The sequence below is a fragment of the Akebia trifoliata genome, unplaced genomic scaffold (genome assembly GCF_017979445.1).
Source record: "Akebia trifoliata isolate Shusen 1 unplaced genomic scaffold, ASM1797944v1 Contig00588, whole genome shotgun sequence".
In the NCBI taxonomy this organism is placed as follows: Eukaryota; Viridiplantae; Streptophyta; class Magnoliopsida; order Ranunculales; family Lardizabalaceae; genus Akebia; species Akebia trifoliata.
The window spans coordinates 22,651-35,856 of record NW_028237123.1 but is presented as its reverse complement, the minus strand read 5'-3'; the positions used below and the strand labels follow the sequence as shown (position 1 = coordinate 35,856).

Genomic DNA, 13,206 nt, shown 5'->3' with positions numbered 1-13,206 from the left:
ACGACATTGTTAGTATCCTTTTTAAAAATAGTTAAAAAACATTATTTTTAATAAATAATTTTTTAAATAAATTTTCCTAAAATTATATTCAACTACTTTATATATATTAAAAGATATTTAATGAAGACCTGTTCAATGAATAATTATCATGTATTCTTCTCTCACCTTTTTAATTCATAATCTAATCGATTATGAGGAAACTTAGGTTAACCTAGTCCTCTTTCAGAGGTGTAGGTAAGGTGTTCATTGTGCGATCGTACATAGTGATATTATTAGTGTTCTGTTCTCAAACGATTGGGACCACATCAAGTTGAGTAGTTGGGTGAGGTGACTTTGATTTTTGTCTAAATCCTATTTACAATCATTCTAAAAATGAAAATTCTACATAGGAGGTAAAAGATCCATCCAATTAATGATAAGAAATGAGGTTAGAGTTGGAAAAAATTTGAGCACAACTTAGATTATTGAATTTTGTCCATCAATTAGGAGTGGGGGTGAAATAGGGGTGTCAATCGGTCAAGTTCGAGCTCAGCTCTTGACTTAATTGAAAGTGTTAGGATAAGAAAAATAAATAAGATTAAAGTTTAAAATTCTCATTGAAATTTTTTTAGATGCAAAGAAGAAGAAAAAGAAAAATGATTAGATACTTTTAAATGAGTGAAATAAATAATTTAAATTGAATTATTAAGTGTATGTAGATAGTTATTTTAAAATTAAGGTGGGTATCACAAGTTAGTGAGTATATTTGACTATTTTGGTGTGTGCAAATACACCCCCAGTATACCTAAGGAATCAGTGTAACTTACCACCTGGCGGACCTAGCTCCCAAACACAAATCCAATCCACGACGGATTAGATTAGGTCGGATTGGACCAAAACCTGGCCTACTGACAGTCTTAACTTTTGGGGTAAATAAATATATATTGAGTCGTGATTTTCTGACGCCTTATGATGCGGTACGGATTAGATTCACAGATTTTTCTTGGGATACACAACTGTACATTCTCATAAATATTTGTATCTGAAGAAAAAAAATCAATGATTCTAATTATGACACGTCAGATAATATATGTCAGAGGGGTGCGTCAGAAAATAAATGACAAGCTGCTTTCATGACAATTGTTTCTCAAAGACATTGAATTTTCTATATGAAAGTGACGTGCTTGATATTTCTTTATATATATATATGGGTCCCTATCCGTGGCCAACAGTTTGGCAAAACATTTTGGCAAACACTTTTTCAAAACATGGGTTAGAGGTCTTGGAATGGGCTGATTTTTGGTGAGGATGATCTCTACGGTGAGGAGATCATCCTCACCAAAAATCAGCTCATTCCAAAACTTCTAGCCCCATTTTACAAGTTGAAAAATCGTGAACCGTCCATTTTTTGTAAACCATTTTTGATGAGGTTAGAAGTTTTGGAATGGGCTGATTTTTGGTGATGATGATCTCCTCACCATAGAGATCATCCTCACCAAAAATCAGCCCATTCCAAGACCTCTAACCCATGTTTTGAAAAATGTGTTTGCCAAACTGTTGGCCATTGATCGCTACCCTATATATATATATATATATATGGCCCCTATCCGTGGCCAACAGTTTGGCAAACACTTTTTCAAAACATGGGTTAGAGGTCTTGGAATGGGCTGATTTTTGGTGAGGATGATCTCTACGGTGAGGAGATCATCCTCACCAAAAATCAGCTCATTCCAAAACTTCTAGCCCCATTTTACAAGTTGAAAAATCGTGAACCGTCCATTTTTTGTAAACCATTTTTGATGAGGTTAGAAGTTTTGGAATTGGCTGATTTTTGGTGATGATGATCTCCTCACCATAGAGATCATCCTCACCAAAAGTCAGCTCATTCCAAGACCTCTAACCCATGTTTTGAAAAATGTGTTTGCCAACTGTTGGCCATTGAACGCTACTCATATATATATATATATATGGGTCCCGTTCAGCACCCTAAGTTTTACCACACACTTAACAAACGTGTTTTGTCTTACATGGGTTAGAAGTTTTGGAGTGGGCTGATTTTTGGTGAGGATGATCTCTATGGTGAGGAGATCATCTTCACCAAAAATCAGCTCATTCCAAAACTTCTAACCCCATCAAAAATGGTTTACAAAAAATGGACGGTCCACGATTTTTCAACGTGTAAACATGGGGCTAAACATTTCGGAATGAGCTGATTTTTGGGGAGGATGATCTTCTAATCATAGAGATCATCCTCACCAAAAATCAGCCCATTCCAAAACTTATAACCCATGTAGGACAAAAAACGTTTGTTAAAGTGTGTGGTAAAACTTAGGGTGCTGAACATTTCCCTATATATATATATATATATATATATATATATATATTATATATATATATATATATATATAGGGAAATGTTTAGCAACAAACATTTTGGCAAAACATTTTTCAAAAAATTTGTTAGAGATTTTGAAAAATGGGCTGATTTTTGGTGAGGATGATCTCTACGGTGAGGAGATCATCCTCACCAAAAATCAGCCCATTCCAAAACTTCTAGTCCCAGTTTACAAGTTGAAAAATCGTGGACCGTCCTTTTTTTGTAAATCATTTTTGATGGGGTTAGAAGTTTTAGAATGGGCTGATTTTTGGTGATGATGATCTCCTCACCGTAGAGATCATCCTCACAAAAAATCAGCCCATTCCAAAACCTCTAACCCATGTTTTGAAAAATGTTTTGCCAAAATGTTTGTCAAAATGTTTGTTGCTGATCGGACCCATATATATATATATATGTGATAGCGTTCAATGGCAAATTTTTAACAAATTTTTTGGCAAAACATTTTTCAAAACGTGAGTTAGAGGTTTTGGAATGAGCTGATTTTTGGTGAGAATGATCACTACGGTGAGGAGATCATCATCACCAAAAATCAGCCCATTCCAAAACCTCTAACCCATGTTTTGAAAAATGTTTTGCCAAAATGTTTGTCAAAATGTTTGTTGCTGATCGGACCCATATATATATATATATGTGATAGCGTTCAATGGCAAATTTTTTAGCAAATTTTTTGGCAAAACATTTTTCAAAACGTGAGTTAGAGGTTTTGGAATGAGCTGATTTTTGGTGAGAATGATCACTACGGTGAGGAGATCATCATCACAAAAAATCAGCCCATTCCAAAACCTCTAACTCATGTTTTGAAAAATGTTTTGCAAAAAATTTGCTAAAAAGTTTGCCATTGAATGCCCCCTATATATATATATATATAATATATATATATATATAATATATATATATATATATATAATATATATATATATAATATATATATATATAATTGTAAGACAAATAGAAAAATTACCCAAAAAAATAAAGTTACTTAAAACATCTAATTCCCCAACATTAGCTGAAGGTGTGTATGATTTTCAAGATTACATATAATTTTTTTTTTTTTCATTTTTGAAATTTTTTTGTTATCAAGGGCTTGGATTTGTCTTCCTCTCATTAGTATAGACTACATCCAGAAGCAATCTGATAAAGATATATTACATTATGTTAATAACATATTACAATATTCAAGAACACGATGAAATGATGTTGATTAAATGGAATTAGTGACAAGAGAAATCATTCATGTTATCTCTTAACATTGACATGAGCCATGATTGAAGATCAATTGATGCAACACGAAATCCTTGAGACCATAATATCTAAAATATCCCTAATCAAAACTAGGAAGTTTTATTACATGTATCCTGCCTAAATTATATTTTTTTCTCATTAATCTCTAACAAAAGACTGAGTTCAATATGGGATTATGGATACACCGTTAATATGATTTTCAGGTATCTCAGATGCGTTGGAATCATCAATCATGCTAATTTTTTGTGCATCGATCCATTAAAAGATGGGGTATTTTTTGGTTAATGGATTTTTCTTGGGGTTGGCTCAGCCGTAAAACTATGATAAGGGTTTGCTCACTCTAGTTGTGTTTATGAAATTTGGTAATTATTTATTTACCTTATTGAACATTGGAAATTTTTTTGAAGATTGGATTTTTCATGGGCTATAAAAGATCATGGATTCTAGTGGCTCAAAATAATGTACCACTAAATTTGGATTCATTGGACCAGATGAAAATCATGCGTTATTGTCATGGGCTCCACTCCTCCAATAATTCAAATTATTGTCGTGGGCTCGACTCCCCAATAATTCAAACATATTTTAATGTTATTTGAGCATTATCCTTTAGGTTATTTATTATTTTTTTTTTTTTTCATTTTTTCATTTTTTTGTTATCAAGGGCTTGGATTTGTCTTCCTCTCATTAGTATAGACTACATCCAGAAGCAATCTGATAAAGATATATTACATTATGTTAATAACATATTACAATATTCAAGAACACGATGAAATGATGTTGATTAAATGGAATTAGTGACAAGAGAAATCATTCATGTTATCTCTTAACATTGACATGAGCCATGACTGAAGATCAATTGATGCAACACGAAATCCTTGAGACCATAATATCTAAAATATCCCTAATCAAAACTAGGAAGTTTTATTACATGTATCCTGCCTAAATTATATTTTTTTCTCATTAATCTCTAACAAAAGACCGAGTTCAATATGGGATTATGGATACACCGTTAATATGATTTTCAGGTATCTCAGATGCGTTGGAATCATCAATCATGCTAATTTTTTGTGCATCAATCCATTAAAAGATGGGGTATTTTTTGGTTAATGGATTTTTCATGGGGTTGGCTCAGCCGTAAAACTATGATAAGGGCTTGCTCACTCTAGTTGTGTTTATGAAATTTGGTAATTATTTATTTACCTTACTGAACATTGGAAATTTTTTGAAGATTGGATTTTTCATGGGCTATAAAAGATCATGGATTCTAGTGGCTCAAAATAATGTACCACTAAATTTGGATTCATTGGATCAGATGAAAATCATGCGTTATTGTCATGGGCTCCACTCCTCCAATAATTCAAATTATTGTCGTGGGCTCGACTCCCCAATAATTCAAACATATTTTAATGTTATTTGAGCATTATCCTTTAGGTTATTTATTATTATTTTTTTTTTTTTACGAAAGAAGAAAAATAGTAAAATATGATTTATTTAATGAGGCAACGTGCGGGCTGGCTGAGACGGAAGGAAAATGTTACGGTCAATATTTAACGCGCGTGCTTATAAGACCGTGACCCAGACTTGATCCATTGGAATTGCGAAAAATATGGTGGGGCCCACAGGCGAGGAGATGCTTATCTCAATTCTCAACTCATTGGACTAAGCCAAGGTCAAGATTTTTATAAATACCCTATAACTCCCCAAATTTATACATTTTATTTTATAGAAATTATTTTATTTTTACTGGGAATCCTTTGGAGTATGATCTTCCTAGAGTTTGTCTGGGACTATGGCCCAGGCATCTTCTTTGAGGTTATGAGATTGAAGAAAAAAGATAATAAAATTGAAGAGGATACTTAAAAAAAAAAAAAAAAAGAATAATAGAGGAAATATAATAAAATTCTAAGATTTTTGTCGAAAGAAAAGTACAAGAGAAAAAAAAAGTTGGATGAACATTCTTAAAAATAAGGAGGAGAGAATAAAAATAAAAATTATCATCGAGATTCATAACAGATTAAATCTTAACCCCTTTTTATGTAAGGGATAAATGGAGTGAGATCCATTATTGTGTTTTATTATATAGACTAGATGGTATGGACATCCTCTTTGAAAATTAAAAGGTAAAAAAGGAAAGATAATAAAATTGAAAGGATATTATTGAAAAATGAATAAGAAAAAAAGAAAAAAAAGCAAATAAAATTGAAGAGGGTGAAAAGAAAAAAAAAACAAAGTGGATGGTATGGATCACACAAAACTTTAGCTGAGTAAGAAAAATTTATCCCCTAGAAAATTATAATAAAGTAGAATCCACTATCGTTGTATTCTATTATATAGATATTTTAATAAAGGAAAATGTTGAAGTAACATAGAAATCGACATCGTTTGGGACATTGCTAATATAAATGTGTCAATAGAACCATAGATACTTTTCATCGAGATACGAGTTTTATGAATATCAATGTCCCAAATGATGTCAATTTCAATATTACTCCACCACAACTCTTCGATAAAAGACTCTTCCTTAAAAGATTTGTTAATCAATCACCTTAAAAGATTTGGTAATCAATCACTTTGGATTTTTCTAACCTCAACCCATGTTTGACTATAGTTACACAAGTTTCCTAAAGATGAATATCAGCTTTTTAAGCATTCATTCTCTTGGGAATCCCCCAGAGTATCAATCCATCTCAGACGTTAGTTGGATAAAGACATTTTCTTAACGCAATTGAGACAAAAGTAAAATAAATGAATAAAATCCCACATATTTTCTCTGGATTAGTAATGACATCTTGAGAAAATATTGGTTCTCAATAGAATATCTAATGAAAATACTAGCCTCAAATAAAATTCGAGACTCTTCATCAAGCAAACGGTTGAGATGGGAGGATACTCCTAGGGATTCCCAAGAGAATGGATCCCTAAGAAAATCAATGCTGATAATAAACGAAGTAATGAATTAATATCTAGCAAACCTACGTGTTTCCTCTCTTCCCACTCACAAATTTGATAGTGATTTGAGATTAGAAAATCCAGTTAGAGAATAAGATGCACTATATTAAGATGCATGAGATACATTATATCATTGTTAGTGTATATCATCACAAATGGAAGGTTGAAATGAAGGATATTCTAAAATATATATTGATATTTAGAATATATCAATTGGGATATTCTAGAATATTTGTATTACGTAATTTTTATATATTTGGTTGATGTAATTTCTATAAATATCCTACGGGGGCTTTTGTAATATTTATCCAAGAAATCTCAATAAAATCATATTTCTACATATTCAACATCTTACCATTCAACCTTAATGCAGTTTGACTGTCTGAGCACTGAAATTTGAGGCAAAGGTTTTCTAAATTTTTATTTCCTTATCCAGATAAGATTTTAAAGATCTAGCTACTTAGATTACATCTCACTAGCAATGTCACATGACAAGAACTGTGGGGACCTTTTCTTCCTTCTTTAGCCTATAAGTATAATGTGGGAGATGAAGCTCATCACTGCCTCAACCCAAAGCTTACTATATATACTCATTCAAAGGCTAGGGTTTAGAGCAAACAGTTTTAGCAGCCATGGCCACCAACAACAAGCATTCTACAATCTTTCTCTCTATTGCTATTGCAATGGTTTTTTTAGCACTCGTAAGCGACGTCGCAAACGCGAGCTATATGACTGTGTGGAGTGGTCCGGGGTGCAACAACCATGCCGAGCAGTACAGCAAATGTGGGTGCTCGGCTATTAAGTTGAAGGGAGCCTATGAGTTCACCTACACTGGACAAGGTGCTGCTATGTATAACCAGGCTGGGTGCAGTGGTGTTGCACATAGCCGACTTAACTCCAATGCTAGGATGTGCAGTCCGATAGGATGGAAAAGTATGTTTATTCAGTGCTAGGGTTAAGCTAGTGCTAGCTTTTACGTAGATTTGCTTATCATAAATAAAGTATCACCATATATGATGTATATGATGATACATGCTAGCTCTAGGCTCTTAATTATGAAGTTTATGATGACTAGTAAGATAAGCCAATTGAACAATAGTTCAATTAGTTCAATTGGGTCCTACTGGATGTTGTAACAAGATCGGTTCAGTTTCCAAACTGCCGGTTTTTGTGATTGTTGTCCTTTTATGAAAAATAAATAAAGATTGTTTAAAAAAAAATGAATAGTAAAGAAAAGTGTTTAAATTTTTAAGAACTAATTAGTTGTAGATCACAATTCACAAGTTCGTGGATTAAAAAATAATACATTCTCACTCTCTGCACCAATCTCAAAGAACGAAGAAGAAGATTTAAGGAAAAGGAGTACAACTTTAAAGATGGTAGAGTAGTGTTTGAGTGATTTGAGATTCCAAACAAGAAGAATGAGTGCATATATATATTTGAAGGCAAACACATCAATGGAGTGCAAGGATAATATTTTATGTGATGGAGTACAATCGGTACTTGGTGATCTATAATTCTAGTCACTCTCCATTTTTAATTATTTAATAAATGTTAATCAGTCCAACCAAATCGAAATCAAGGTCCATGTCAATCCAATCAATATGAAAATTTTCCAATGGACTCAACAGGTGTGATTTTTAAAACATTGTTACGGCATTCCCATCATATATAGGACCTCCTTGTGATGACCCATCTCTACTTCTTTCTCTTGAAGTTTAGGAAGCCATTATACAGGCTCAACCAGAGACAAAAATGTGCACCTACCTGATCAAGCTGACAACTTGGGTGTGTCCAACCCTTAATTGCCTAACCACTAAACTCCACCTTTGGTCGGGTTTGGGTTAGGGTTCGATTATCTGTTGAGGCCTTGTGAAATTATATAAACAACTTGATGAGGCTGAAATGTATGCAAATTATAAATATATTTTTAATTTTTATTATAAATATGTTGCTTATATGAATAAATTTTAAAGTTATTGTGTGAACCAAACTCACCCAATCTAATACCAGCTTGGACATTTTTTTGCATTAAAGTTGAGCTATGGGAGGCTTGGATCATAACCCTACCTATAATGACAATCAAGATGCTTAAATTGCCATAACACTCATAGTCTACCAATTTTCACTCTCGAAGAAGATTAATAATTTTAAAAGACAGATGGACGATAGAGTGTAAAGATGATTTTCTTTTAAGAAGAATAAACCCTAGAATAAAAGTAAATGAGGTTCTAACAATAAGAAATCATGACTGAACGAGAGAGTAGGGTAGGCTAAGTAGATGGTGTTTCGTCATTTTTCTTGGTAATCCCTACCATCCCAATGGTTACATTGTGTATCGAGGGACAAAATCTACAGTTTTTTAATTTGCCCATACGCCATGCTAGGTCTGTGAGTTTTTAAGTTCCCCTGTCAGGTTGAGATGAAAAATCATCACTCTTTTCAAAATTATGATAACCACACAATGTCTAAAACCTAAACCGGATCCAAAAGTTTGAAAACGAATATACTAATAATAGGCCGACAATAATGTCTTGTCAGGACTTTTCATGTTCACAAACATCCAAAATATACTAAAAATAGAAATTGTCAAAAAAATCACCACATGAGATCACATTGTGAGTTTTTAAGTTCCCTTGTCAGGTTGAGATGAAAAGTCATCACTCTTCTCAAAATTATGATAACCACACAATGTCTAAAACCTAAACCAGATCCAAAAGTTTGAAACCGAATATACTAATAATAAACCGACAATAATGTCTTGTCACGAATTTTCATGTTCACAAACATCTAAAATATACTAAAAATAGAAATTGTCAAAAAAATCACCTCATGAGATCACATTTTGAGATAGTTCAAATAACATCATTCACCATCCCTATGACATACAACATGAAGGATGGCTGATAGACTAATGATAAAATACGCGATCTGTACATGGTAAGGGTACAAAGTCGTTGATTTTTTTTTTATGTGTCTCAAAGAAAAAGATCTATGGTTCTATGCCCTTACCATGTCAGCTCTGTATGTTTTGCCACATCGATTTATCACGACTCTTGTCGATAAGATCAATTCTTTCAACATTTTCTCTAAAAGGTCTTAAGCATTAGTCTTTGATCAATAGATCAACGATCAAATGCCTATGCTTGATAGTTCTATAGACACTAAATGTAACTAAATCTTCTCTTTTAGAAAATAAGCATTTAACTAATTAGAGTACTTATTTGTAGAAGATGGCTACTACTACATCAAAACAAATTGCGAACATGGGACTAGGGTTTAAAACGGGTTTGGTTCAGGCAGAATATGTGTTTACCCATATCCATATCTGGATTTTTAATTCGGGTCCAAATCCGGATCCTACTAGTTCAAATCATATTTGATTTTTTTTTTTAAACTTTATTAAACCCATATCCGGATCCGATCTGTCCGAATTAATTGATTCGGGTCGAATAAGATAATTTCTAATCATTACAAAGTAATTTATTAAAAAATGTGGATGAAATGTGATTTGAACTCAAGACCTCTTCTGAAAAAAAACTTTGACCACGACAACTAATACTCATTTGTTGATGAAAGATAAATTAAAAAATATAAAAATATAACATATAATATATAAAATAATATATCATTTGGATATAGGGATGGATCGGTATCTGACCCGTATCTGACTTGGGTCAAGGGACATCAACCCATATTTTAATTCGGATATGCTTGAAAAAACTAAATCTACTAAAAATTGGATTCAGATCGCTCGGATTTCAAATAAAATCCGACCCATTTTAAGCCCTACATAGGACCTCCTTGTGACGGTCCAACTTTTCTTCTTTTTCTAGAAGTTGGGGAAACCATTTGAAGGGAGACGAAAGCCCAAAAAATGTGATTCCTCCTATCCAATCAGGCGTTTGGTAAGGCCTAACCCATGATTGACCCACTGAACCCCATATTGAGCTGGGCTTGGATTAGGTTTTGGTATCATGGGTTCAGTTCTTGTTGAGTAAGGCTTTGACTGAGGCCTACTACGTCAAAAAGGCGAAAAAGCAACAAAGAAAAATTGACGGACTGAAGCAGTTAGTCGATTTTATTCGACATATAAAAACCGGTGCTTTTAAGAAAATGACACTTTCTTTCTTTCTTTCTTTCTTTTTTATGTTGAGAAATTGACTTTTAAAGCCAAATTTCCAAAAATAGGGATCAACAGATCTCGATTGAGAAAATGTGGACCATTCAAGGCCCAGTTTTATAAAACTTTACTCTTGGAAGCATCCCCCGAGAATTTATGCATTAGTAGCATTAGCATTCCTTTCAACTTATAAGAAAAATAACAACAATAAATAAACACACAATTGCACTCCATTACTAAAAAATCTTCATTTGTACTCTGATGACTGCACTCAAAAAAAAAAAATGTTGCATTTTTTTTTCGTTACTCCTTCAATAACGTCCATAGAAATTATTGTTAGTTCAATAATTTTTGTAAGAAAACTTGTTTGTAAAACAAACATATTTACAATTTACATGAGCAAAGAAGGTGAATAAGTCCTAAATCCTATGGTTATTGTAAAGAAGTGCAATTAGTAAATTAAAATAGAGGTTATGATAAAAATAAAATAAAAAAAGGCAAAAAAAAAAAACTATTTTAAAGGGTTTGTGTGCTAATAACTGGTGGTGTGCAACTATTCAATCCCATATCTTACCATTTCAACTGTAATGTAGTTTGAGATCAAACCTTTTTTATTCCCCTTATCCAAATGAGTGCTGATTTTTTGAACTCAACACAGGGAAAATAAAAAAATTCACTGACGTGGCATGGGCAAAGAATTGTATATTCTGTCCCTTGGGATACAGAACCAATCTGCCATCTGCTATTGTGTATTCTGAGCGAAAGAATCTACGATTCTTTATGCGTGACACATTAGTGAGTTTTGAGTCCAGCTGCCAGGTTGAGTTCAAAAATCATTAGTCTATTCGAATAATATTGACTTACTCAACTGACTGACGTGGCATGTGCACAGAAACCCAGCACCATTCTGTTGTAATTTTACTAAAAAAACTCCCTTTATCAAGTTGGTTACTTAAGAAATCTTACTTAATGAATCAGACTAGCATGACTAAGTAAGATTGATTTCAAATCTTACTAAGGGTTGTTGGGCCCAAATGGATTATTAAATTGGCAATCCAACACCACAGCCTTCTAAATTTAATGGAAAAACTTAGATTATATATATGGGTCCCGTTCGCCACCCTTAGTTTTACCACATACTTTAACAAACGCGTTTTGTCTTACATGGGTTAGAAGTTTCGGAATGAGCTGATTTTTGGTGAGGATGATCTCTATGGTGAGGAGATCATCCTCACCAAAAATCAGCTCATTCCAAAACTTCTAACCCCATCAAAATTGATTTACAAAAAATGGACGGTCCACGATTTTTCAACGTGTAAACATGGGGCTAAACATTTCGGAATGGGCTGATTTTTGGGGAGGATGATCTTCTAATCATAGAGATCATCCTCACCAAAAATCAGCTCATTCCAAAACTTCTAACCCATGTAGGACAAAAAGCATTTGTTAAAGTGTGTGGTAAAACTTAGGGTGCTGAACATTTCCCTATATATATATATATATATATATAGGGTAGCGTTCAATGGCCAACTTTTTGGCAAAACATTTTTCAAAACATGAGTTAGAAGTTTTGGAATGGACTGATTTTTGGTGAGGTTGATCTCTACGGTGAGGAGATCATCCTCACCAAAAATCATCCCAGTCCAAAACTTCTAAGCCATGTTTACAAGTTGAAATATCGTGGACCGTCCATTTTTTGTAAACTGTTTTTGATTGGGTTAGAAGTTTTGAAATGGGCTGATTTTTGGTGCTGATGATCTCCTCACCGTAGAGATCATCCTCACCAAAAATCAGCCCATTCCAAAACTTCTAACTCATGTTTTGAAAAATGTTTTGCCAAAAAGTTTGCCATTGAACGTGACCCATATATATATATATATATATATATGGGTCACGTTCAGCAACAAACATTTTGGCAAAACAATTTTTCAAAACATGAGCTAAAGGTTTTGGAATGGGCTGATTTTTGGTGAGGATGATCTCTACGATGAGGAGATCATATATCCTCACCAAAAATCAGCCAATTCCAAAACTTCTAGCCCCAGTTTACAAGTTGAAAAATCGTGGACCGTCCATTTTTGTAAACCATTTTTGATAGGGTTAGAAGTTTTAAAATGGGCTGATTTTTGGTGATGATGATATCCTCACCGTAGAGATCATCCTCACCAAAAATCAGCCCATTTCAAAACCTCTAACCCATGTTTTGAAAAATGTTTTGCCAAAATGTTTGTTGCTGAACATTTCCCTATATATATATATATCAAAAACAATCTTTTTTGACCTTGATCGAAGGTTTTGGAAATGGTTGGCTGCTGAACTTCCAAATTTAACAATAAAAATTAATTCTGTTTTTTTTAATTTTTTTAATTTTTTTTCAAAATACTTAGAAATTTGTCATTTAAAATCATGTGACATCGGATAATACTTTTTAGATGCCAAAAATCGATGCAATTTAGGATCCAGAGCAAGATATGTCAAGGAAATAAATTAACCGCATTAATTTGACTTATATGACG

At 33.1% G+C, this 13,206-nt stretch overlaps 1 protein-coding gene across 1 annotated transcript; it reads left to right on the top strand.

The window, feature by feature from the left end:
- Positions 1-7,199: 7,199 nt before the first annotated feature.
- Positions 7,200-7,520, top strand: LOC147381301 (antimicrobial peptide 1-like). Its single transcript, XM_086430605.1, has one exon. The coding sequence runs from the start codon at positions 7,200-7,202 to the stop codon at positions 7,518-7,520; it is 321 nt and encodes a 106-aa protein (XP_086286731.1).
- Positions 7,521-13,206: the final 5,686 nt, after the last annotated feature.